This window comes from Bubalus bubalis, chromosome 9, assembly GCF_019923935.1.
Source record: "Bubalus bubalis isolate 160015118507 breed Murrah chromosome 9, NDDB_SH_1, whole genome shotgun sequence".
NCBI classification, from domain to species: domain Eukaryota; kingdom Metazoa; phylum Chordata; class Mammalia; order Artiodactyla; family Bovidae; genus Bubalus; species Bubalus bubalis.
In genome coordinates, this window is record NC_059165.1 from 27,457,064 (window position 1) to 27,485,058 (window position 27,995).

The 27,995-nt window shown below is 37.1% G+C and overlaps 1 protein-coding gene across 2 annotated transcripts in view; it reads right to left on the minus strand.

The window, feature by feature from the left end:
* XRCC4 (X-ray repair cross complementing 4) overlaps positions 1 to 27,995 on the minus strand; it is a 304,283-nt gene that overhangs the window by 41,896 nt on the left and 234,392 nt on the right. The window contains exon 8 of one of the 2 annotated variants that reach the window (XM_044947333.1): positions 3,791 to 4,796. The exons of the other annotated variant lie outside the window; for it this stretch is intronic. Within the exon in view, the coding sequence (XP_044803268.1) occupies positions 4,676 to 4,796 (121 nt within the window). The 3' untranslated portion in view covers positions 3,791 to 4,675. Of the gene's footprint in view, positions 1 to 3,790; positions 4,797 to 27,995 lie in introns of those variants that run through there. 2 annotated transcript variants of the gene reach the window in all.

Consider the following 27,995-nt stretch of genomic DNA (forward strand, 5'->3'; position numbering starts at 1 on the left):
TGTATAGGAATGCAAGGGATTTCTGTGTGTTGATTTTATATCCTGCAACTTTACTATAATCATTGATTAGTTCTGGTAATTTTCTGGTGGAGTCTTTAGGGTTTTCTATGTAGAGGATCATGTCATCTGCAAACAGTGAGAGTTTTACTTCTTCTTTTCCAATTTGGATTCCTTTTATTTCTTTTTCTGCTCTGATTGCTGGCCAAAACTTCCAAAACTATGTTGAATAGTAATGGTGAAAGTGGGCACCCTTGTCTTGTTCCTGACTTTAAGAGGAAATGCTTTCAATTTTTCACCATTGAGGATAATGTTTGGTGTGGGTTTGTCATATATAGCTTTTATTATGTTGAGGTATGTTCCTTCTATTCCTGCTTTCTGGAGAGTTTTGATCATAAATGGATGTTGAATTTTGTCAAAGGCTTTCTCTGCATCTATTGAGATAATCATACGGTTTTTATTTTTCAATTTGTTAATGTGGTGTATTACATTGATTGATTTGCAGATATTGAAGAATCCTTGCATCCCTGGGATAAAGCCCACTTGGTCATGGTGTATGATCTTTTTAATGTGTTGTTGGATTCTGATTGCTAGAATTTTGTTAAGGATTTTTGCATCTATGTTCATCAGTTTTCTTTTTTTGTGGGATCTTTGTCAGGTTTTGGTATTAGGGTGATGGTGGCCTCATAGAATGAGTTTGGAAGTTTACCTTCCTCTGCAATTTTCTGGAAGAGTTTGAGTAGGATAGGTGTTAGCTCTTCTCTAAATTTTGGGTAGTATTCAGCTGTGAAGCCATCTGGACCTGGGCTTTTGTTTGCTGGAAGATTTCTGATTACAGTTTCAATTTCCGTGCTTGTGATGGGTCTGTTAAGAGCTTCTATTTCTTCCTGGTCCAGTTTTGTAAAGTTGTACTTTTCTAAGAATTTGTCCATTTCTTCCACGTTGTCCATTTTATTGCCATATAATTGCTGATAGTAGTCTCTTATGATCCTTTGTATTTCTGTGTTGTCTGTTGTGATCTCTCCATTTTCATTTCTAATTTTAGTTACTTGATTTTTCTCCCTTTGTTTCTTGATGAGTCTGGCTAATGGTTTGTCAATTTTATTTATCCTTTCAAAGAACCAGCTTTTGGCTTTGTTGATTTTTGCTATGGTCTCTTTCGTTTCTTTTGCATTTATTTCTGCCCTAATTTTTAAGATTTATTTTCTTCTACTAACCCTGGGGTTCTTCATTTCTTCCTTTTCTAGTTGCTTTAGGTGTAGAGTTAGATTATTTACTTGACTTTTTTCTTGTTTCTTGAGGTATGCCTGTATTGCTATGAACTTTCCCCTTAGGACTGCTTTTACAGTGTCCCACAGGTTTGGGGTTGTTGTGTTTTCATTTTCATTCGTTTCTATGCAAATTTTGATTTCTTTTTTGATTTCTTCTGTGATTTGTTGGTTATTCAGCAGCTTGTTGTTCAGCCTCCATATGTTGGAATTTTTAATAGTTTTTCTCCTGTAATTGAGATCTAATCTTACTGCATTGTAGTCAGAAAAGATGCTTGGAATGATTTCAATTTTTCTGAATTTACCAAGGCTAGATTTATGGCCCAGGATGTGATCTATCCTGGAGAAGGTTCCGTGTGCGCTTGAGAAAAAGGTGAAATTCATTATTTTGGGATGAAATGTCCTATAGATATCAATTAGGTCTAACTGGTCTATTGGGTTATTTAAAGTTTCTGTTTCCTTGTTAATTTTCTGTTTAGTTGATCTATCCATAGGTGTGAGTGGGGTATTAAAGTCTCCCACTATTATTGTGTTATTGTTAATTTCTCCTTTCATGCTTGTTAGTATTTGTCTTACATATTACGGTGCTCCTATGTTGGGTGCATATATATTTATAATTGTTATATCTTCTTCTTGGATTGATCCTTTGATCATTATGTAGTGACCTTCTTTGTCTCTTTTCACAGCCTTTGTTTTAAAGTCTATTTTATCTGATATGAGTATTGCTACTCCTGCTTTCTTTTGGTCCCTATTTGCATGGAAAATCTTTTTCCAGCCCTTCATTTTCAGTCTGTATGTGTCCCCTGTTTTGAGGTGGGTCTCTTGTAGACAACATATGTAGGGGTCTTGTTTTTGTATCCATTCAGCCGGTCTTTGTCTTTTGGTTGGGGCATTCAACCCATTTATGTTTAAGGTAATTATTGATAAGTATGATCCCATTGCCATTTACTTTATTGTTTTGGGCTTGAATTTATACACCCTTTTTGTGTTTCCTGTCTAGAGAATATCCTTTAGTATTTGTTGGAGAGCTGGTTTGGTGGTGCTCAATTCTCTCAGCTTTTGCTTGTCTGTAAAGCTTCTGATTTCTCCTTCATATTTGAATGAGATCCTTGCTGGGTACAATAATCTAAGCTGTAGGTTATTTTCTTTCATCACTTTAGGTATGTCTTGCCATTCCCTCCTGGCTTGGAGAGTTTCTATTGAAAGATCAGCTGTTATCCTTATGGGAATTCCCTTGTGTGTTATTTGTTGTTTTTCCCTTGCTGCTTTTAATACTTGTTGTTTGTGGTTGATCTTTGTTAATTTGATTAATATGTGTCTTGGGGTGTTTCGCCTTGGGTTTATCCTGTTTGGGACTCTCTGGGTTTCTTGGACTTGGGTGATTATTTCCTTCCCCATTTTAGGGAAGTTTTCAACTATTATTTCCTCAAGTATTTTCTCATGGTCTTTCTTTTTGTCTTCTTCTTCTGGGACCCCTATGATTCGAATGTTGTAGCATTTAATATTGTCCTGGAGGTCTCTGAGATTGTCCTCATTTCTTTTAATTCATTTTTCTTTTTTCCTCTCTGATTCATTTATTTCTACCATTTTATCTTCTAATTCACTAATCCTATCTTCTGCCTCTGTTATTCTAGTATTTGTTGCCTCCAGAGTGTTTTTGGTCTCATTTGTTGCATTATTCATTATATATTGACTCTTTTTTATTTCTTCTAGGTCCTTGTTAAACCTTTCTTGCATCTTCTCAATCCTTGTCTCCAGGCTATTTATCTGTGATTCCATTTTGATTTCAAGATTTTGGATCAATTTCACTATCATTATTCGGAATTCTTCATCAGGTAGATTCCCTATCTCTTCCTCTTTTGTTTGGTTTGGTTGGCATTTATCCTGTTCCTTTACCTGCTGGGTATTCCTCTGTCTCTTCATCTTGTTTAAATTGCTGAGTTTGGGGTGTCCTTTCTGTATTCTGGCAGTTTGTGGAGTTCTCTTTATTGTGGCGTTTCCTCACTGTGTATGGGTTTGTACAGGTGGCTTGTCAAGGTTTCTTGGTTAGGGAAGCTTGTGTCCGTGTTCTGGTGGGTGGAGCTGGATTTCTTCTCTCTGGAGTGCAATGAAGTGTCCAGTAATGAGTTATGAGATGTCTATGGTTTTGGGGTGACTTTGGGCAGCCTGTATATTGGAGCTCAGGGCTGTGTTCCTGTGTTGCTGGAGAATTTGCTTGGTATGTCTTGCCCTGGAACTTGTTGGCCCTTGTGTGGTGCTTGGTTTCAGTGTAGATATGGAGGCATTTCATGAGCTCCTGTCAATTAATGTTCCCTGAAGTCAGGGTTTGGACTTAAGCCTCCTGCTTCCAGTTATTGGTCTTATTTTTACAGTAGTCTCAAAACTTCTCCTATACAGCACCACTGATAAAACATCTTTCGAAGACAATGGGTTGCTTTTCTGGGTGCCTGATGTCCTCTGCCGGCATTCAGAAGTTGTTTTGTGGAATTTACTTGGTGTTTAAGTGTTCTTTTGATGAATTTGTGGGGGAGAAATTGTTCTCCCCGTCCTATTCCTCTGCCATTTTAGCTCCTTCCCCTTAAATAAACTTTAAAGTGATGCTAAATTTCATGGTTTTTTAATAATTACTCAGTTTCCTACTTCTTGGTCCTCATGAATATTTATTGATACATACAGATAAGCACTGATTATGCATCAGTGCATATAGGTATCATAACAACTCTTGATGAGTACCACATGCTTCCTACCTACTAAGATTTTGCAATCTTCAGTAGAAAATTCACTGAACTTTACAGGGGTAAAATTGGTAGGGTTAACAGTTTTTTTAGTTTTTCCTGGATAACTGATCACTAATGAAAAATACGTTAGCTGAAAACTGGTGACATATATCCTACTTTTCTGATCTAATTAATAGAGTCTGCAGATCAAAGTTTAACACCTTCATGTGATCATCCTGAGAATCAGTTCTCACTGTTGCAATCCTGAGAGATTACTTTGAAATTCCTTGGACACATTTTAAAAATATTAATAGTTAAATCCTCTTTCTCTCTTTTAATTAATTCTGCTAGAATTATTAATTATTATGGTTTTGTATAATTAAGCTGTAGTTACAGTCAAAAAGGATAGTAAAAAGAGGTGGTCCCTTGACCTCGGTCAATAAAGTACAATTGATGATGCTCTGAAATCTCTGAGTAATCTAGAAAAAGACCTTTTATTGCTGTGTCCCTCCTTTGCTTTGTAAAGTGGCAACAACTTTACAAAGGATAAAATAATAAAAAGGATAATAATGATACAAATATATGGGAAATAAATAAAAGTAGGTTACAACATAAATCAGAATGATATGCTAATAGTACAGAAGCCCCTCCAGATGAATATTTTACAATTTTATTTGGATACACATCTCCCAATCAAATGGATGAAAAAGTTTCTGTTAATAGGGAGGCTAAATTATGATGAATCCCTTCTTGTAGAACATGTTGCTTAATGAACTTTGATCTTCCTTGGAAACTTTGGGTTATTTTTTCCCTACTGAAACAAAACAAAGTGAAAGTCACTCAGTCATGTTCAACTCTTTGCAACCCCCCATGGACTATACAGTCCATGCAATTTTTCAGGCCAGAATACTGGAGTGAGTAGCCTTTCCCTTCTCCAAGGGTTCTTCCCAACCCAGGGATGGAACCCACATCTCCCACCTTTCAGGCAGATTCTTTACTAGCTGAGCTACAAGGGAAACCAAGAATAACCAACTTTTAAAAACATATTACATTAAACTTATAAAAAATATTATATTAATAATAAAACTATAATCTATAAGGTATACTTCAGTTTAGTTCAGTCCTCAGTCATGTCCGATTCTTTGCGACCCCATGGACTGCAGCACACCAGGCTTCCCTATTCATCACCAACTCCCAGAGCATACTCAAACCCATGTCCATTGCGTCGGTGATGCCATCCAACCATATCATCCCCTGTCTTCCCCTTCTCCTCTCGCCTTTAATCTTTCCCAGCATCAGGGTCTTTTCAAATGAATCAGTTCTTTGCATCAGGTAGCCAAAATATTGGAGTTTCAGCTTCAGCAGTCAGTCCTTCCAAAGAAAATTCGGGACAGATTTCCTTTAGGATGGACTTGTTGGATCTCCTTGCAGTCCAAGGGACTCTCAAGAGTCTTCTCCAACACCGCAGTTCAAAAGCATCAATTGTTTGGCGCTCAGCTTTCTTTATAGTGCAGCTCTCACATCCATACATGACTACTGGAAAAACCATACCTTTGACTAGATGGACCTTCATTGGCAAAGTAATGTCTCTGCTTTTTAATATGCTGTCTAGGTTCGTCATAACTTTCCTTCCAAGGAGTAGGCATCTTTTAATTTCATGGCTGTAGTCACCATCTGCAGTGATTTTGGAGCCTCTAAAAATAAAGTCTGTCACTGTTTCCATTGTTTCCTTATCTATTTGCCATGAAGTGATGGGACCAGATGCTATGATCTTCGTTTTCTGAATGTTAAGCTTTAAGCCAACTTTTTCACTCTCCTCTTTCACTTTCATCAAGAGGCTCTTTAGTTCTTCTTCACTTTCTGCCATAAGGATGGCATCATCTGCATATCTGAGGTTTCCTTGATATTTCTCCTGGAAATCTTGATTCTCAGCATTTCTAATGCATATAAGTTATATAAGCAGGGTGACAATATACAGCCTTGATGTACTCCTTTCCCGATTTGGAACCAGTCTGTTGTTCATGTCCAGTTCTGTTGCTTCCTGACCTGCATACAGATTTCTCAAGAGGCAGGTAAGGTGGTCTGGTATTCCCATCTCTTTAAGAATTTTCCACAGTTTGTTGTGATCCACACAGTCAAAGGCTTTGGCACGTCAATAAAGCAGATGTTTTTCTGGAACTCTCTTGCTTTTTCCATGATCCAACAGATGTTGGCAATTTGACCTATGGTTCCTCTGCCTTTTCTAAATCCAGCTGGAACATCTGGAAGTTCATGGTTCATGTACTGTTGAAGTCTGGTTTGAAGACTTTTGAGCACTACTTTGCTAGTGTGTGAGATGAGTGCAACTGTGAGGTAGTTTGAACATTCTTTGGCATTGCCTTTCTTAGGGATTAGAATGAATCTTTTCCACAAACCTTTTCCAGTTTGTGGCCACTGCTGAGTTTTCCAAATTTGCTGGCATATTGAGTGCAACACTTTCACAGCATCATCTTTTAGGATTTAAAATAACTCAACTGGAATTCCATCACCTCCACTAGCTTTGTTCATAGTGATGCTTCCTAAGGCCCACTTAACTTCACAATCCAGGATGTCTGCTCTAGGTGAGTGATCACACTATCATAATTATCTTGGTCGTGAAGATCTTTTTTGTATTTCTTCTGTGTATTCTTGCCACCTCTTCTTATCTGCTTCTCTTAGGTCCATACCATTTCTGTCCTTTATTTGTGCCCATCTTTGCATGAAATGTTCCCTTGGTATCTCTAATTTTCTTGAAGAGATCTCTAGTCTTTCCCATTCTGTTGTTTTCCTCTATTTCTTTGCATTGATCACTGAGGAGGGCCTTCTTATGTCTCCTTGCTGTTCTTTGGAACTCTGCATTCAAATGGGTATATGTTTCCTTTTTCCTTTGCCTGTTGCTTCTCTTCTTTTTTCAGCTATTTGTAAGACCTCCTCAGACAACCAGTTTGCACTTTTTCGTATCTTTTTCTTGGGGATGGTCTTGATCACTGCCTCCTGTAGCAAGTCATGAACCTGTGTCCATAGTTCTTCAGGCACTCTGTCTATCACATCTAATCCCTTGAATTTATTTGTCACCTCCACTGTATAATTGTAAGGGATTTGGTTTAGGTCATACCTGAATGGTCTAGTGGTTTTCCCTACTTTCTTCAATTTAAGTCTGAATTTGGCAATAAGGAGTCCATGAGCTGAGCCACAGTCCACTCCTGGTCTTGTTTTTGCCAACTGTATAGAGCTTCTCCATCTTTGGCTGCAAAGAATATAATCAATCTGATTTCGGTGTTGACCATCTGGTGATGTCCAGGTGTTGAGTCTTCTCTTGTGTTGTTGGAAGAGGGTGTTTGCTATGACCAGTGCATTCTCTTGGCAGAACTCTATTAGCCTTTGCCCTGCTTCATTCTGTACTCCAAGGCCAAATTTGCCTGTTACTCCAAGTGTTCCTTGACTTCCTACTTTTGCATTCCAGTCCCCTATAATGAAAAGGTTACCTTTTTTGGGTGTTAGTTCTAGAAGGTCTTATAGGTCTTCATAGAACCATTCAACTTCAACTTCTTCAGCATTACTTGTCAGAGCATAGACTTGGGTTACTGTGATATTGAATGGTTTGCCTTTGAAATGGACAGATCATTCTGCCATTTTTGAGACTGCATCCAAGTACTGCATTTCAGACTCATTTGTTGACTATGATGGTTACTCCATTTCTTCTAAGGGATTCCTGCCCACAGTAGTAGATATAATGGTCATCTGAGTTAAAGTCCCCCATTCCAGTCCTTTTGAGTTCGCTGATTCCTAAAATGTCAGTGTTCACTCTTGCCACCTCCTGTTTGACCACTTTCAATTTGGTTTGATTCATGGACCTAACATTCCAGGTTCCTATGCATTATTGCTCTTTACAGCATCGAACTTTAGTTTCATCACTAGTTACATCCACAACTTGGTGTTGGTTTTGCTTTGGCTCCGTCTCTTCATTCTTCTGGTGTTATTTCTCCACTGATCTCCAGTAGCATATTGGGCACCTACCAACCTACCAAAGATGGAGAGTTCATCTTTCAGTATCTTATCTTTTTACCTTTTTATATTTTTCATGGTGTTCTCAAGGCAAGAATACTGAAGTGGTTTGCCATTTCCTTCTCCAGTGGACCACGCTCTGTCACAAGTCTCCACAGTGACCTGTCTCTCTCGGGTGGCCCTACACGTCATGGCTCATAGTTTCATTGAGTTAGACAAGGCTGTGGTCCATGTGATCAGTTTGCTTAGTTTTCAATGATTGTTTTCATTTGTCTGGAGAAATGTAAGAGAACTTACAGAAGCTTCCTTATAGGATAGACTGACTGACTGGTGGTGGTGAGTGGGGGGAAGGGGGGCTGGATTTTGTTTTGATGGGCGGGGCCATGCTCAGCAAATCTTTAATCCAATTTTCCTTTGATGGGCGGGGCTGTGTTCCCTCCCTGTTGTTTGACCTGAGGCCAACCCAAGGTGGAGGCAATGAAGATAATGACTTTGACTTCCTTCAAAGGTCCCATGCATGCATTCTTCACTAAGTGCTCTCAACTGTGCAGCAGCCCACCACCAACCCACGCCTCCGCCAGAGACTCCTGGATACCCACGGACAAGTCTGTGTCAGTCTCCTGTGGGGTCACGGCTCCTTTCCCCTGGGTCTTCGTTCACACAAGGTTTTGTTTGTGGCCTCCAAGAGTCTGTTTCCCAGTCCTGTGTAAGTTCTGGTGGTTCTATGGTGAGGTAAATGGTGACCTCTTCCAAGAGGGCTTATGCTATACCCAGGTCTACTGCACCCAGATCCCCTGCCCCTCCAGCAGTCCACTGCTGACCTGTACCTCTGCAGGAGACACTCAAACACAGTTCAGTCTCAGTCTCTGTGGGGTCTCTGGCTCCTGGTACGCACAGGTATGTTTGAGCCCTCTGAGTGTCTCTGGCAGGTATGGTGTTTGATTCTTAATGTGAAAGACAGGAGGGGAACCCTCCTACTGTCTTTCTGGGGCTTCTCCTTTGCCCTTGGATGTGGGGTATCTCCTCGAAGTAATTCCAGCACCGTGCAGCCACCACTCTAGTGCACTTACTCATTTAATTAAATTATAGATATACATGTCTTGTGAGTGCAATTTTCTGATTTCTTTTATGACCTTATCTAAGAACATTTTGTATTGCTTATTTTCTAAAATATTCTTACACTGATTGCTTTATCTTAATTCACTATCCTATACTTGAGAGCAGGTTATATGTGTATAATTTTAGTTAGCAACAATTTTTTGTTGCTGTAGACATGTATCATAACAGTTATGGTAACAAAAGCCATATTTACAGAGTAAACCTTTTTTTCCAGGATAGACTGAATTACAGAGTAATTCACTCTATAGTATTTTGTTAATTTTTGAATGGGTAATATATACTTGGTACAAAATTTAAAGGTACACAATGATACACAAGAAATAGATCTTACCCCTTCAGCCAATAATTACCTCTAGGAACTAACTAGTATTATCAATTTTTTAGCTCCATTTCCACAGATAATTCTAACAAAACTGAGTTTTAAATGTTTTCAGATTTATATATTAACCTAGTCTAAGTTGATGTGGCATGCCATGATATGGTATAGGACAATTTTCCAGAGAGTGATTTTCAGAATATGAGTCCTTCAAAATGTCCTATCTCAAAGAGTTCTGTTACCAAATAATTTTGGGTGACACAACATACTCTTAATTCCATTTTGAAATTTACATTATGTATCTTAAGGAGTCTGAGGTTTTTAGGCAAGAAATATGTTTTCTTACTTTAACTTTGCACTTCCCAAACTGACTTTACAACAGGACACTTTACCTCCCTTCCCCTCAAGAACACTAATAAGCAGCGTGTTAAATTAATTTATATTAGGTAGAACTGAAGAATGCTGAGTAAACACTTCAGTTCAGTTCAGTTGCTCAATCATGTCCAACTCTTTGCGACCCCATGAATCGCAGCATGCCAAGCCTCCCTGTCCATCACCAACTCCTGGAGTTCACTCAGACTCACGTCCATTGAGTCAGTGATGCCATCCAGCCATCTCATCAGTTGATAATAATGTATCAATATTGGTGTATTCCCTGAAACAAATGTATTACACTGAAGTATCACGTGAATCATAGGGGAAGCTGAGTGTGTTGCACATGGGAATACTTTGTACATTTGTCTCAATTTTTCTGTAAATCTAAATTAAAATTCTTCTAAAATATAAAGACCATTATTAAAAAAAGTTAATTTGGGAACTGCATATGGGACATGAAATAACACTAAGATGAGAGTTAAGACATCTAATTTCTAGATATCAATCCATGTGAAAACAGTTTATGTGAAATTTTTATAGCAACGAAGCAAAGGTTAATTTTCTCTAGAGATTATCTAAATGACTATATATTTGGGAGTGTACCCAACTCTTGATTATATGATAGAAGATAAACTAAAGTAATAATTAATCATAAAGAATGTATTTGTGAAGAAATGAAATTACTATGAATAAAATATCTATATAGTAAAAGATAACCTGTTTAGTAATGAACAGATGATATGGAGCTGTCAAAGATAGCCTGATAGACCAGGCCCTGGCCCTCAGCTCATACTTGTGGGGTACAGGCAGATCTCAAAGATATTGTGGACTGGGGTCAAGACTACTACAATAAAGCAAATATCCAATATAGTGAGTCACGCAAATTCTTTTGGTTTCCCAGTGCATATAAAAGTGTCTTTACCCTATATCATAGTCTATTAAGTGTGCAACATTATGTCTAGAAAATGCATATACCTAAGTTAAAAAAAATGTTTATTTCTAAAAAGAAAATTGCTTGGAGAAGGAAATGGCAACCCACTCCAGTATCCTTGCCTGGAAAATCTCATGGACAGAGGAGCCTGGTGGACTGCAGTCCATGGGGTCACAAAGAGTCAGGCACAACTGAGCGACTAACACATACACACACAGCAGACTATCATTCAGCATTAGTGACACATGGTATCAATGGGTGAAGCTCAAAGACACTAACCCAAGGGAAATAAGCCATCACAAAAGGACAAATACAGCAGGATTCCACCTACATGAGGTACTGAGCGTAGCTGAATTCACAGAAAGTGGGATGGCAGTTGTCAGGCAGATTAGGGGAGGAGGAGATGCAGAGTTAGTGCCTAATAGGTTAGAGCTTCAGTTGGGGAAGGTGAAAAATTCCTAAAAAAAGAAAAAGAAAAAGAAAATTGCTAAACATCATCTGAGACTTCAAGTGAGTTTTAATCTTTTTGCTGGTAGATGATCTTGCTTCAGCATTGATGGCTGCTGACTGATCAGGGTGGTGGTTGCTGAAGTTTGGGATGGCTGTGGCTATTTCTTAAAATAAGACATCAGTGAGGTTTGCCATATCAACTGACTCTTCCTTTTATGAAGCATTTTTCTATAGTATACAATTCTGTTTGGTAGCATTTTATCCAGAGTAGAACTGCTTTCAATATTGGAATCAGTCCTCTCAAACCCTGACATAGCTTTTTAAAATAAGTTTATATAATTATTCTAAATTCTTTATTGTCATTTCAACAACCTTCACAGCATCATAATAGGCTTAGATTCTATCTCAAGAAAACACTTCTTTGTTCATCCATAATAAGCAACTCCTCATCCATTCAAGTCTTATCATAAGATTGCAACAATTTAGTCACATTTTCCACTTCTAATTCTAGCTCTCTTGCTGTTTCCACCACATCTGCAGTTGCCTCCTCCACTGTTTTTTAACTCCACAAAGTCATCTATGAGAGTTGGAATCAACCAGTTCCAACTCCTATGAATGTTGGTATTTTGACATCTTTCCATGAAATCATAAACATGCTTAAAGACACCTAGAACGGTGAATCCCTTCTAGGTTTGCAACTTTCTTTGCCTAGATACATCAGAGGAATCACTCTTTATGGCAGCTATAGCCTTATGAAATGTGTTTCTTAAATAAGAGTCTTGAAAGTAAAAATGTCTCCTTGATCCATTGGCACAGAATGGGTGTTTTGTTAGCAGGCATGAAAACATTAATCTCATTGTACATTTCCATCAGATTTCTTGAATGACCAGAAGCATTGCCAATGAGCAGTAATATTTTAAAAGCAATCTTTTTCTGAGCAGTAGGTCTTAAGAGTGGGCTTAAAATATTCAGTAAACCATGCAGTCAATAAATATGCCATTATCCAGGCTTTGTTGTCCCATTTACAGAGCACAGAGTAGATTTAGCATAATTCCAAAGGTCCCAGTATTTTCAGAATGGTAAATGAGCACTTGTTGTTGCAAGTTAAAGTTACCAGCTACATCAACCTCTGCCTAACAAGAGTACCTTTGAAGAGTACCTTTGAAGCTTTGAAGACAGGTATTGACTTCTCCTCTCTAGCTATGAAAGTCAAAGGAGCATATTCTTCCAGTATATGGCTGTTTTGTATACAATTGAAAATCTGTTGTTTAGTGCATCTACCTTCATTAATGATCTTAGCAAGATCTACTGTATAACTTGCTGCAACTTTTACATCAGCACCTGTGTTTCACCTTGCATGTTTATGTTATGTAGATGGCTTTTTCCCTTCAACCTCATAAAGCAACCTCTGTTAGCTTCCAACTTTTCTTCCGCATTTTCCTCACTCTCTCAGCCTTCAAAGAATTGAAGAGAGTTAGGTCCTTGCACTGGATTAAGCTTTGGCTTAAGGGAATGTTGTGGCTTGTTTGATCTATCCAGACCATGAAAACCTTCTCTGTATCAACAATAATGTTGTTCTGCTTTCTTATCTTTCATGTGTTTACTGGAGTAATGATTTTAATTTCCTTCAGGAACTTAGCCTCTTTGCATTCACAACCTGGCTAATTGTTTGTTATAGGAAGCTCACCTATCAGCCTATCTGTTTTTCACCAGCCTTCCTCACATGTCCTTCTAACATGTCTTTACTTGAAGGGAAAAAGCTTAATCATTTCTAGCTTCTGATTTCAAGTGAGATATGTGAGACTTTCTTTCACTTGAACACTTAGAGGCCATTGGAGGATTATTAACCGGCCTAATTTCAACATTGTATTGTGTCTCAGGAAGCAAGGAGGCATAAGGAGAAGGAGAAAGATTAGAGAATGACTGGCTGGTGGAGCAGTGGGAACACAAAATATTTATTGATTAGGTTTGCTGTCTTACATAGGAATGTTTCATGGCATAACAAAACAACTACTATAATAACATCAAAGATCACTGATCATAGATTACTGTAACAAATATAATAAAAATGAAAAAATTTGAAATATTCCCAGAATTACCAAAATGTGAAATGGAGTCATGATAGGAGAAAATGCTATTGAAAAATAATTTGTTTGACACATTGGTGCCATAAAATTTCAATTTATTAAAAAACAAAAATGAAATACCTGAGAAGTACAATAAATGAATCTCAATAAAACAAGGCATGCCTGTATTCTAACACTGCAGAGCAAAAATTTTAGGTGAACCTCTAATTAAGGGTAGTAATGAAAGAGAAATGAGGCATGTGTCTGCTTAATCCCAGACTCATAAATACAAGGATCTTTACTATGAAGTTGTTTACCAGCCCAGTAATTTTTGGCAGATGGTCTTAAATCAAAGTACTTGTAATATTTTTACATTTTTGGGTAATATCTGTGGACTGTTAAACTACTGTATTATTAAATTATTTTGTGTCATATTGTTATTGGTTTCATAGTTTTGTTTTAATGATGATTCTGAGTAATTGTGGTTTCTTTTCTATCTGTTCATCACCCCATTTATGCCAGTTAATCAAGGGTTGACTGTAGTTGAGTTCAAAGTAACTAGTTTTACTATAGTCTCAAGTTGTTTCCTGATTTGCAATGCATCATCTGCAAATATTATCAAATTTTCTCCTAATTATATTTGTAACCATTTTTTGAATTGAAATTGTACTCATTTGAATGATTACCTCAAATCTTTCATTTTTAAGTAGTTTATTCCACATAATATTAACTAAATATAAGTAGGCAATGTGGTGTTCTTTGTCTCTCTAATTGAATTTTCTATTGTGCTTTTTTTTGGGGGGGGGGGCTAGGTTTTTTGCTAGATTATACTTGACTTTCCCAAGTTATTGCAGTATACAATTAAAGTTATTTTAACTGACCCATTTTCTAAGATTTGTCATGAAAGAAAACTCTCTTTTTTATAATTTACAAGTATAGTAAATTCTTCCTGTTATTCTACATATTTTCCTTATACTTTATTATAATACTGCTACAATTATAATCAAAGCTTTCTTAAAAGAATATTTAGTAACTAACCAACAAACCAACATGTATGTGATATCTCCTACACTATGTAGTTGAAACCTTTCCCCATACACAAATTTAACAAATAGCTTTAATTTTCCCTTACTGTTAGGAAATAGCAACCCACTCCAGTATTCTTGCCTGGAGAATGCCGTGGACAGAGGAGCCTGGCAGCTATAGTCCATGGGGTGGCAAAGAGTCAGCTGAGACTGAGCACACACACCAGCAATATAGATAAAGCATGGACTTTAGATTGTTACTACCTAGGTTTGAGTCCTTGTTAGCCCACTTATTATCTGTGATTCTCTGTGTCTCGGTCTTCTTATATACAGTTAGCATTTTTATCCCCATTTTATATATGAGAGGGGTTTCCCTGGTGACTAAGACAATGAAGAATCCGCCTGCAATTCTGGAGATCCAGGTTCGATCCCTGAATTGGAACGATTCCTTTGAGAAGAAAATGTTGTCATTATTCCTTCCATTATTTTTTGTTGGTAGTATTATTTTTCACCCTCCCAAGAGCTCTTATGAGCTATTTCTCCTTGAATTAGGTCTTTCATAATTTGTTTTCTATTAAAGATGAAATTTGCTTGTCACAGTAAGCTGCTTTATAGCCAGCTGGTTAACTTTACCCATTAAGTTATTCTACTTATACCTTTAGTAGAAATCTTGCTAAATTTTAGCTTCTGAATTTGAAAGCTTAGGTGTCTGCATATCTCTTGCTTAAAAGAACTAAACATGCTTGAGAGTGTGTGTGTGTACATTATTACATGGTGGTTTGGTCACTAAGATGTGTCCGACCCTTGAAACCCCATGGACTGCAGCCCCCCAGGCTCCTCTGTCCATGGGACTTCCCAGGCAAGAATACTGGAGTGGGTTGCCATTTCCTTCTCCAGGGACTCTTCCCAACCCAGGGATTGAACCCGGGTCTCCAGCATTGCAGGCAGATTCTTTACCGACTGAGCTACAAGGGAAGCCCCACATTTTTGCATACATTTGTTTTTTACTTAATAGCATCAGAGAATTGATACAGTACTAAGGAAATTATTAGAATAAAAGCTAAAGGAAAGCAGGATCTTAGAGAGATAAAATGACTACTTTTTTTTTTTTTTTGCCTAAAGACATTTACTGGAACGTAGTAAACTTAAACTGCAGTTTTCACACAATTGTGGGATACAGCGAGATAGAGACAAATCTTAGGGCTTGCCGAAAGAGACCCTCCCTCAAAAAGGTCATGCAAGATTCATTTAGTAACCACAAACCTACGCTTGGGTATATTTGCAGCTCAAATTAATGTTATTTAGGAAGGCAATGGCACCCCATTCCAGTACCCTTGCCTGGAAAATCCCATGGACAGAGGAGCCTGGTAGGCTGCAGTCCATGGGGTTGCTGAGGGTCGGACACGACTGAGCGACTTCACTTTCACTTTTCACTTTCCTGCATTGGAGCAGGAAATGGCAACCCACTCCAGTGTTCTTACCTGGAGAATCCCAGGGATGAGGGAGCCTGGTGGGCTGCCGTCTATGGGGTTGCACAGAGTCAGACACGACTGAAGTGACTTAGCAGCAGTAGCAGCAGGTGGTTTAAAAATTCTCAATGGTGAATGCTTTATATACTGTGGTAACCCTTTCACAATATCATCATGCTATACACTCTAAATACATTACACTTTCACTTGTCAATTATATCTCACTAAAACTGAAAAATAAACAAACAAGAAAATCTCAAACCAGGTAATTTAAAATAGTTGAAGACCATTAGTGCCCCTATGTGGCAGAAGCAATGACAAATATTTTGCAGAGAAAACACCTTTACACTAGGTCTCAAAGAATTCCTACAAGTAATTTTCTAAGGAAAAAAAAAAGAGTAACACACAGTAAAAAATTACTTCACTCATAAGAAAACAAGGCTTATGAATAAGAACAGAAGAAACAACAGAAATTGGTTGTGGAGATTTCAAATATTAAGAAAATAATAAAATAACAATGCTTACTACATTTCAAAAATAAAAGATACTCAAGAACAGTAACAGGAAACTATAAACAATGATAAAGCATATCTGGAGAGAAACACACACAATTTCTAGAAATAAAAATATAATATCTGAAATTATTCAGTGACCAAGCTTAAGAGATTAGCCTTTCATATATGAAGAGAGAACTAGTAACCTAAAACATGACTAGAAGGAACTATGTGGAATTCAGCATGGAAAGTCAAATAAAGGTAACGAGACATAGAAAATAGAGTGTGATGGCCTAACCTAAGCATGATTTGAGCATCAAAAGAAAGGGACAGAGAGAATAAAATAGAAGAGATATCTGAAGAAATAAAGATTGAGTAATTTTCAGAACCAATGAAAGTGACCAATTATTCCCCTCAGAAATCACAAATCACAAGCAAAATGACCAAAAAGAAATTTACATTTGGATGCATAAGAGTGAAACTTTAGAATACCAAAGACAAAGCAGTAAGCTTACAAGTAGCCAGTGAGAAAAGGCAGATTCCTCCCAAGGAGTGATTGTGAGAATGTCAAGAAATGTTCAGTTTCCTATGAAATCAAATATTTAGTGTGTTGAAAGAAAATAACTACTAACCCAAAGTCTAGCTTCAGTAGAATTTTTTCAAGAGCACAAGTTAAATAAGGACATTTTCCAACCAACTAAACTGAGAAGTTTGCCTCTAGTAGAGTATCATTGCTTGGAGAAGGAAGTGGCAACCCACTCCAGTATTCTTGCCTGGAAAATCCCATGGACAGAGGAGCCTGACAGGCTACAGTCCATGGAGTCGCAAGAGTCAGACATGACTTAGCAACTAAACCAACCACCAGAGTATCATTAAAGGAAATTCTGAAAAATGTATTTCAGATAAATTGAAAATAATCCCAGACAGCTGTTTTAAATGCAAGTTGCAAATCCAAGTAGGAAAAAAAAAAAAAACAGTGAAAGTTATACATTTGTAGATAAATTTAAATGATTTAAATGAGCACTGGCTATATATACAAACTAATAATGAGAATGTCCTTTAAAAAAAGACTAAAAATGTCCCCAAATACGCAAAAATAACGTTACCTTTGTGGGATTTCGGGATTAAAGGAATTTAAGGGAATTAAAGTTTAAAGGAATTAAAGTGTTCCAAATAATGAGTTCTCTAAAGGGAGCAAAAGTATACTTGATTGACTTTTACAGTTTCATAAGTTAAGAAAACATGTTGCAATTGTAGCTACTAAAAGAAGAGAAACAGTATATTTCCCACAAACAGTAAAAAGACAAAAACTATCAGATAAGATAAAAAACAAAAGCACAAAATGCAGTTAAATGCAGTTCATCCGAGAGGTTTCCAAAAGGTAAGGATACAAAGAGGTAGAAAGTAAAAAAGATAGAAAAATATATATACCAGGTAAATCCTAAAAAAAAAAAGAAACCTCCTGTGGCTATATTAATATCTCTTATTGAGATGAAGAACATTACTAGAAATAATGAGAGTGATTTGATAATAAAAAATTTCATTTTTCAGAAATATTAAACTATTTTATCTAATAATATAGCCACAGATTGTCAACTACAATGAAATATAGACAAGCTTATTATAGTTCAGTTCAGTTTAGTTGCTCAGTCATGTCCAACTCTTTGCAATCCCATGGACTGCAGAATGCCAGGCCTCCCTGTCCATCACCAACTCCCTGAGTTTACTCAAACTCATGTCTAATTGGGTCGGTGATGCCATCCAACTATCTCATCCTCTGCCGTCCCCTTCTCCTCCTGCCTTCAATCTTTCCCAGCATCAGGGTCTTTTCTAAGGAGTTAGATCTTCACATCAGGTGGCCAAAGTATTGGGAGCTTCAGCTTCAGTATCAGTCTTTCCAATGAACGGTCAAGACTGATTTCCTTCAGGATTGACTGGTTTGATCTCCTTGCAGTCTAAGGACTCCCAAGAGTCTTCTCCAACACCACAGTTCAAAAGCATCAATTCTCCCTGCTTAGCTTTCTTTATAGTCCAACTCTCAAATCCATACATGACGAATGGAAAAACTGTAGCCTTGACTAGATGGACCTTTGTTGACAAAGTCATGTCTCTGTTTTTTAATATGCTGTCTAGGTACGTCATAAGTTGTCTTCCAAGGAGTAAGCGTCTTTTAATTTCATGGCTGCAGTCACCATGAAGTCACCATGCAATCATCTGCAGTGATTCTGGAGCCCCTCCATAATAAAGTCTGTCACTGCTTCCCCATCTACTTGCCATGAAGTGACAGGACCAGATACCATGATCTTAGTTTTCTCAATGTTGAGCTTTAAGCCAACTTTTTCACTCTCCACTTTCATCAAGAGGCTCTTTAGTTCCTCTTCACTTTCTGCCATAAGGGTGGTATCATCTACAATCTGAGGTTATTGATATTTCTCCCGGCAATCTTGATTCCAGCTTGTGCTTCCTCCAGCCCAGTGTTTCTCATGATGTACTCTGCATATAAGTTAAATAAGCAGAGTGACAAAATACAGCCTTGATATACTCCTTTTCCTATTTGGAACCAGTCTGTTTTTCCATGTCCAGTTATTATAGTAGTGAAGGATTTTAATGCAGCTTTTTTTAGGAAAATGGATGTGGATATAGATTTTGATATGAAAATGAACAAATCTGATCTACCAGACATATAAAGAACACTTAACCAAACAAATGCAAATGCAAACATATTGTTTTCTAGCACATATAGGACATTTATGGGACCATAAGAAAATTTTCAACAAACTTCAAAGGACTGAATTCATATGGTATGTAACCTAAACTTTGCCACTTACTAGTTTTATGACATTGTTGAAGTTCTTTGAAGCCTTTCTGAGCTTCAATCTCTTAACTTCAAAATGGGGCAACAATGGTATACACACAAAGAGAATCTTACAAACAATGAGAGGTTGTTTGGATTTTAAAATAATGAATTTAAACAAGGAAAGGCATGATTAGATATGTTTTATAAAGATCATTTTGGCACCAAGACCGAGAATGGATTTAGAGAAAGGGGCAACTACAAGAGATATGTTAGGAAGAAATTATAATACATCATGTAAAATGCAGGGCTGGATAAAGCACAAACGGGAATCAAGATTGATGGGAGAAATATCAATAACCTCAGATACACAGATGACACTATCCTTATGGCAGAAAGTGAGAAACAACTAAAGAGACTCTTGATGAAAGTGAAAAAGGAGAGTGAAAAAGTTTGCTTAAAACTCAACATTCAAAAAATGAAGATCGTGGCACCCAGTCCCATCACTTCAGGGCAAACAGATGGGCAAACAGTGAGAGACTTTATTTTTTTGGGCTCCAAAATCACCTCAGATGGTGACTGCAGCCATGAAATTAAAAGATGCTTGCTCCTTGGAAGAAAAGCTATGACCAACCTAGACAGCAAATTAAAAAACAGAGACGTTACTTTACCAACAAAGGTCCATCTAGTCAAAGCTATGGTTTTCCCAGTAGTCATGTGAGAGCTGGACTATAAAGAAAGCCGTGTGCCGAAGAATTGATGCTTTTGAACTGTGGTGTTGGAGAAGACTCTTGAGAGTCCCTTGGACAACAAGGAGAGCCAACCAGTCAATTCTGAAGGAAATCAGTCTTGAATGTTCATTGGAAGGAGTGATGCTGAAGCTGAAACTCCAATACTCTGGCCACCTGATGCAAAGAACCGAATTACTGGAAAAGACCCTGATATTCGGATAGATTGAAGGCGGGAAGAGAAGGGGACGACAGAGTATGAGATGGTTGGATGGCATCACTGACTAATGGATATGAGTTTCATAGGCTCCAGGCATTGGGATGAACAGGGAAGCCTGGCGTGCTACTGTCCATAGGGGCGCAAAGAGCTGGACACAACTGAGCGACTGAACTGAACTGAACTGATAATACATCAGATGAGAAATAATGTGGACTTGAAGAGCACATCAAAGGACATATCTTCACAAATATCTATCTTCCTATTTATAATTTCAGTCCCAAAGAGAACTAACAGAAACTAGGTCTACTAAATGTATAACTATTACTTTAAAATTCTTTGGTGAATAACAGAATGTTAAAGCACATAATTTTTCATTCATTAAAAAGAGAGAATATAAGAGGTAATCTTCAAGGCAAATGTCTTTGTGACATAAAAAAATGCAACTGAGTTATGGTATCCTTTATATATATATATATGTAAATACATATATATATACACACACACACATATATATATTACAGAGATACAGGTATAGATTTATTTTTTAATTAAGTCTATTTTCAAAGTATTCTCTTTTTTCATTCTTTAATATTGTCTAAAGTTTAATAATTCTCACTGTTAGGTACTTCTTCACAGCCAATCCCCTAAAGCAAAGACACTGCATATTTCTGTTACCTGCTATCAACAGATACTTAAACTACTTGCATATTAGTGTATTCATTAGTCTTATAAAACTCAAAGTAAAATATTTCTACACATAGATTTTTTATGGAATTTGTAAATACAAATGAAGCAAGTACTAAACTCTATTTTCTTTATAATTTTTATTTACATGAAATTTGGCTAACATGAAAATATATGTAATTTAAACAATAAAACTAAAACTAATCTGAATAATATATCTGTGTAGCATAAACATTATATATGAACAAGGTCCTTCCCTAATTTAGCTTTGCTTTTGTTTTCTATCATGGATTCAAGGGCCGTAAGTGGTAGGAAGCATGATTTAAATTTGGGAGGAATAACACTTGGCTGGTGCAAATCATGCTTCCCAAGTGGTGCAGTGGTAAAGCATCTAACTGCCAATGTAAGAGACACAAGAGATGTGGGTTCAATCCCTGGGTCGGGAAGATCCCCCAGACTCTGGCAGGAAATAGCAACCCAGTCCAGTATTCTTGCCTGGAAAATTCCATGGACAGAGGAGCCTGGTAGGCTACACTCCAGAAGATCGCAAAGAGTCAGACACAACTGAGCGCGTGCATGCGCGCGCGCGCACACACACACACACACACACACACACACACACACACACAGTGTAAATGATAGTGTTAATAAGGATGGCTATTGCAGAGAATGCCACGGTGGCCTATCTTTGCCAAGAGTTCTCATTTCTCATAGTACCAAATCAATATTCATTTTCATGTCCTATAAAAGAGTGTCATAATTAAAGTGAAAGGAAATGAAGTTCATTTATAGTGAAAGGATGTGCTGAAATAAAATGTCAGAATTGATAAATGGAACAGGCAAAGAGATAGATGTGACTCCAAGGGGTCTTACACATTGTCTCTACCAATCATTTTGGAACTCTTCCAAACAATACATCAAATTAAAGTCAATCCAAGAGAGAAATTTGTAATTTAGATAATTTATACTTTGGCATAGGCAATGCTATATATTTCTGATGCTGCTATCTGGAAAGAAGAACAGAGAAGAAGAGAAAAGGAGATCAAGGTCACGCTCATTTGCAACTTCTCTCTTATCTCCTGCTAGAAAGCATCAAACTGTCTCAAATCTGACAACACATCATCCCTTTCATCTTTCATCTGGATTAGTGCAGCTTCTCAACTGGTCTTCCAGAGTTCCACTCTGGTCCACTTTCAATCTACCAGAGAGCACAAAAAGTGATCTTACAAAGTAAATCAAATAAAATCCACTGTTTAAAACTCTGTAAGTTTCCCAAAGCACACAGAATAAAATCCACACTCCCTTACTTTGAGCTCTAAGGTCTGCATGATCTGGCCTGTCTGCGTGTGTTACTTCCTGTATATGTTGCTACCCAACCACACTGAGTTTCTTCCCACCTTAGAACTTTTGCATATACCATTCTGTCTTCAGGGAATACCTCACTCTTAAAAGCCTACTCCTTACGCTTATATGAAGCTTAAATATTAACTGCCTCAAGTCTTTCCTAACCACCTATCTCAACTCCTTGTTTTGTTTCCTTCTTAGCATATGAAGGCAATGGCACCCCACTCTAGTACTCTTGCCTGGAAAATCCCATGGACAGAGGAGCTTGGAAGGCTGTAGTCCATGGGGTCACTGAGGGTCGGACAGGACTGAGCGACTTCACTTTCACTTCTCACTTTCATGCATTGGAGAAGGAAATGGCAACCCACTCCAGTGTTCTTGCCTGGAGAATCCCAGGGACAGTGGAGCCTGGTGGGCTGCCGTCTATGGGGTTGCACAGAGTTGGACACGACTGAAGCGACTTAGCAGCAGTAGCAGTAGCATACATCATAGTGTACATTTTTTATATTTATTGATTTTTTATGAAGTTTTTCACCTAACATGTAAGCTCTGTAGTGAGAGTGGTGAACGTCTTTTCTAATGGCACCTTTTTATATATAATTTCTTATTACAGACATATAAGGTAGATTATTTTATATGCACATTCTTGTTTTTTTACTCAGAAATAATAAGACTGTTTTAAAAAGTGTGTTCCATACTAATGTATGGTGTTTGGTGGAAACATGATCCTAGGTCAAAGAATTCTTTGCAAGTCCTACAAACTATATGTTCTTCCTGAGGGTCCCTGATGCATATTAAGATATTGAAAGCTTCCAGAAGTAAAGAAATTGTTTTACTTTTACTCAATCCATTGATTACTGTATTTGTAGATTCTGGAAACTCCTTAATTTCCTTACTAAGTAGCATTTATTAACCTCCTGAGATATTAAGTGTTCAACATAAGAAACTTTGAGAAATGATACTACAGAGTTCCAGGGAAGAACAACTTGTCCACTGTCTTTTGTATTTACTTACCTAAATGAATTCAAGGATTTCATCACAGCACCAAACAGTTCTCCCCCCAAACCCTTCTATTATAAAAATGTTTTTAAAAATGTTCCCCAAAATGTCTTAAGATGTCTTAAAAATGCCTTTTAAAGTTCTAAAAAATGTCAAGAAGTGGAAGAAAAGCATTATCACTGAAGCTGTGTTTAGTCACTCAGTTATGTCCAACTCTTGGCAACCCCATGGACTGTAGCTCGCCAGGTTCCTCTTCTGTCTATGGAATTCTCCAGGTAAGAATACTGGAGTGGGTTGCCATTCCTTCTCCATCATTAATGCCATGAACTAGTAATAAATCATTAAAAATTTACACATACCTAAAATTCAGGCCTAAATCCAGATTTTCTATTTTGTGTGTTTTATTTTTGAAACATGATTCTTTAACCATATCTATGCTAATTTTATAGTTATTGTTATCATTATTACTTTGTGTTTTGTTTTTTTTTTTTTGCTTGTGATCTAATAAGGCAACCAGAAGTTTTCTCAGTTAATTCCTACAAGGCTGCTTAGAATTTGCTGCTAATGTTAATATCTGCATATGGTTTTTATAGGCCACACATATGCTTTGGAGTAATGTACATATTATTTGAATGTTTACTGACAATAAAACATTTTTGTTTAGCCAGTTTACCAGAAGTTTCACTGATAGTCATAAATGCTTGGAATACATGGCTTTTTATAGCAGAACATGTTGTTGTTTAGTCACCAAGTTGTGTCCGACTCTTTTGTGACCCCATGGACTTATAGCCCACCAGGGTCCTCTGGCCATGGCATTTCCCAGGCAAGAATACTAGAGTTGACATTTTCTTCTCCAGGGGATCTTCCCAACCCAGGGATTGAAACTGCATGTCCTGTACTGGCAGACAGATTCCTTACCCCTGAGCCACCAGGGAAGTTCACAGCATACTATGGTGAAGACAAATTTCCATTGGTAAAGCTACTACTTTATCTTTACTCTTTTTTTTTTTCTTTATTTTTACTCTATCTTTGAACTATTTTGGTTCAAAAATCCAAAAATTTAAACCTTGACAACCAACAATACTGAGTTTCTATTGTTCCCATTATCTTTTGTTTATTTCTTTGGCACAAAATACTTACTTGAGCAGAAAAATATTTCTAAGTTTCTTTTTTGTACTTAGGAACTTTCATAGATATACATGCCTCTGGTTAAGGACAAGTGTGTCTGTTCATCTACTAACAGACGGTGTAAACAGTTAGTCATGGTTATTTCCTTTTTGTCATATTTTATTCTTTATTCAATAGAGTATATAAAGTACTATTTATATCTACCTGGTAGCTCAGACAGTAAAGTGTCTGCCTACAATGCAGGAGACCCGGGTTCAATCCCTGGGTCAGGAAGATCCCCTGGAGAAGGAAATGGCAACCCACTCCAGTACTCTTGCCTGGAAAATCCCATGGACTGAGGAGCCTGGTAGGCTACAGTCCATGGGGTTGCAAAGAGTCGGACACGACTGATCAACTTCATTTTCACTTTTCATGATAAAAAAAGAAAAAGACAAAGTTAAACATCTTTCCATTTTAGAAAAGAGATTTAAAAAGAGGTAAAGTTAGATATTAATCACATTATTAAAATGTATAAATGACATTATTTTATAAAATTAAGCCAACTTTAAAATATCTATACATTGGTTTCTTTTAGAGTTAATTTAAAAGAAACTTTTGTAATCCACTCTGTCGAAAACTGCTTTTGTAGCTATGTATAAGATCATGGCATCCGGTCCCATCACTTCATGGGAAATAGATGGGGAAAGAGCAGAAACAGTGGCTGACTTTATTTTTCTGGGCTCCAAAATCACTGCAGATGGTGACTGCAGCCATGAAATTAAAAGAGGCTTACTCCTTGGAAGGAAAGTTATGACCAACCTAGACAGCATATTGAAAAGCAGAGACATTACTTTGCCAACAAAGGTCCATCTAGCCAAGGCTATGGTTTTTCCAGTGGTCATGTATGGATGTGAGAGTTGGACTATAAAGAAAGCTGAGCACAGAAGAATTGATGCTTTTGAACTGTGGTGTTGGAGAAGACTCTTGAGAGTCCCTTGGACTGCAAGGAGATCCAACCAGTCCATCCTAAAGGAGATCAGTCCTGGGTGTTCATTGGAAGGACTGATGTTGAAGCTGAAACTCCAATACTCTGGCCACCTGATGCAAAGAGCTGACTCATTTGAAAAGACCCTGATGCTGGGAAAGATTGAGGGCAGGAGAAGAAGGGGACAACAGAGGATGAGATGGTTGGATAGCATCACCTACTCGATGGACGTGGGTTTGGGTGGACTCTGAGAGTTGGTGATGGACAGGGAGGCCTGGTGTGCTGCGGTTCTTGGGGTCGCAAAGAGTCAGACATGACTGAGCAACTGAACTGAACTGAACTAATTCTTGTATATTCTAATCTTTTTCTGGGGTAATCTAATGTAAAATCACATTCATTCTCTCATTTATTAATTCAACAAATATTTCATGTATGTCTAACACTCAAAGTACAAGTATCTTACTAAATGGTACCTTACTAAATGGAATATAGAAGTCGCTGGGGTCCTATCTCAGTGTTCAAGCAGTTTAAAAATTGAGTATACAGATAATTTCCATAGATAAATAATAGATAATTATCCCATAGATAATTCCCATAGATAAATACCAGGTAAATAGATTAAAAATTAAAGGATAGTTATCACTTAATAGCCTACAAGCTCAAAGAGGAAAGGTTATACTCATAATTTCCAGGGTAAAAGAGGTGATTTTTGAAGGCTAAGATTATAAAAGAAGTAGGAAATAATAATTTCCAAGCAGAGAGAACAATTTAGGAAACAATATATATAAAAGTGGAGGGATGAGAAATATGTGTGGAATTTCAGTAAATTTAACTTGAGAACAGTAACTGCAAGTAAAGTATAGCATTGTATTAGGAGATACGATTGTGAAGGTCTGGTCTTAGAAAAGGGACATCATTCTCTCTGGGAGGGGAGGAAAGAAGCTATAGTGACACATTAAGATGAATATGACTGGTGACAAAGAACAAGGAGTGGGTCAATGATTAGAGACAAGTCTCCCAAGTGGTGGCCTGGGAATGTAACCACTGAAAGAATGGCTTAGTCAGCTGACAAAAATGGAGATTCATATCCTCATTTACATTTAAATTATAATTGTTAAATAAAATTACATTGAGCAAGAACTGGGTCAATAATAAGGCTCAATATTATTTCTATTGTTTATGACAATTGGAAATAATTCTACTCAAGTTAATATACTGAATTTTAAAAGATCACTTTATCCTGTCACTAAAGCTACAGTAAAGACTTTAGTTCCTCTATTTTCCTGTGACCTAAGAAAAATCCAAAATATATTTTTGTCAGTTAGTCTACAAAATAAATAAAAGACACACATTTGATGAAATTTTGAATTTATCAAAAATAATAACTTCATTAATATGCAACTGATCAAGCAACTAAACCAAAAAAAAGAGGTGGGTGGTGAGGGGAAGGAAAGAAAGAATCACCTGTGCATTCAGTTCAGTGGGATGTTAACTGGCCTATAAAAATGAGAATAAAGAAAGAGTCCTGCTGCATTTAACTTGCAGAACTAGAAATTACTATTACCTACAAAAAGAAATTAAATCATTTCATTAATTATGGAAATATGGTATAATTCAAAATGTCATTTATATGAAATAAAATAATGCCAGTTCATTACCATAAGGAAAACAGTGGGGAACGAAATGTGTATTTAAAGATTTATTTCAAATTAGACATTGGAGCTTAAGTATGTGGGTAATGAATAGCATGAAACACTGAATTCTTCAGCAGAAAAACATCTAGTCAATCCCAATTATTCTGGGGGATACTTACTAGAATTAGTAATAATTGTAAACAGAACGTGCTCTCTGCCAAGTGTTTTCCAAAATTCCTTGAGACACTCCAGTAAAGGGTGTTTTAAATTTAAACACACTTGCAAAATGTTGATTTAATAAGGCTAACATGCAAAGAAAGTTTCACTGTGAACCTCAAGGAAGGGCTATAGCCTGTAGTTTTCCCAAAGCAGATGGCTAGGGAACATGTTATTTGCCAGACATTTTTTATTATTTCAAGTAGTAAACTCTGAGATGCTCCTCTGTGAGAAATGATGTGATTCACTTTTCCCTACAAACTTTGGTAGTTTGACTTCACTTTTCTTTATATCTTATTCACAGAATGCCCTCTAGTCCCATATCTTGCCTCACACCTCAAATATAACACACACACACACACACACACACACAATGCAAGTTTCTCAGTCATGTTTGACTCTTTGCAACCCCATGGACTATACAGTCCATGGAATTCTCCAGGCCAGAATAGTTGAGTGGGTAGCCTATCCCTTCTCCAGGGATCCTCCCACCCAGGAATTGAACTGGTGTCTCCTGCATTGCAGGCAGATTCTTTTCCAGCTGAGCTACCAGGGAAGTCATATATATATATATATATATATACACACACACACACACACATACACACACACATATATAGTTACATTTATGTATATACAAAACTTTAAATATGTATATATCTTTCATATCTATCTACCTATAAAAATTTACACTCCCTGAGCAAAGCCCAAGGATAGAGTTGTCTTCTCCTTCCCTTTAACCCAAATCAAAAATCTTAACACAAAATGCCTCCAAATCAGCTGTCATACAAAAGCACCTAATAAATTAAAATGTTTTGGCATATAAAGCTGAAAATAATCAAGTATACAAAAATGTTAAAAGAATAGGGCTATTAATCTTAATCTAAAGAAATAAATCATAAATAGTATTGTGGCAAAAGGGGAGATGAAGTTTGAAGGTGGATAAAATCAAAGGGAAGGTGTTTCTATTCTGCTCATCCAATAACTATTTTATATCAGCGTCTATCTACCTTGCTTACATGTAGGTCCAGTAA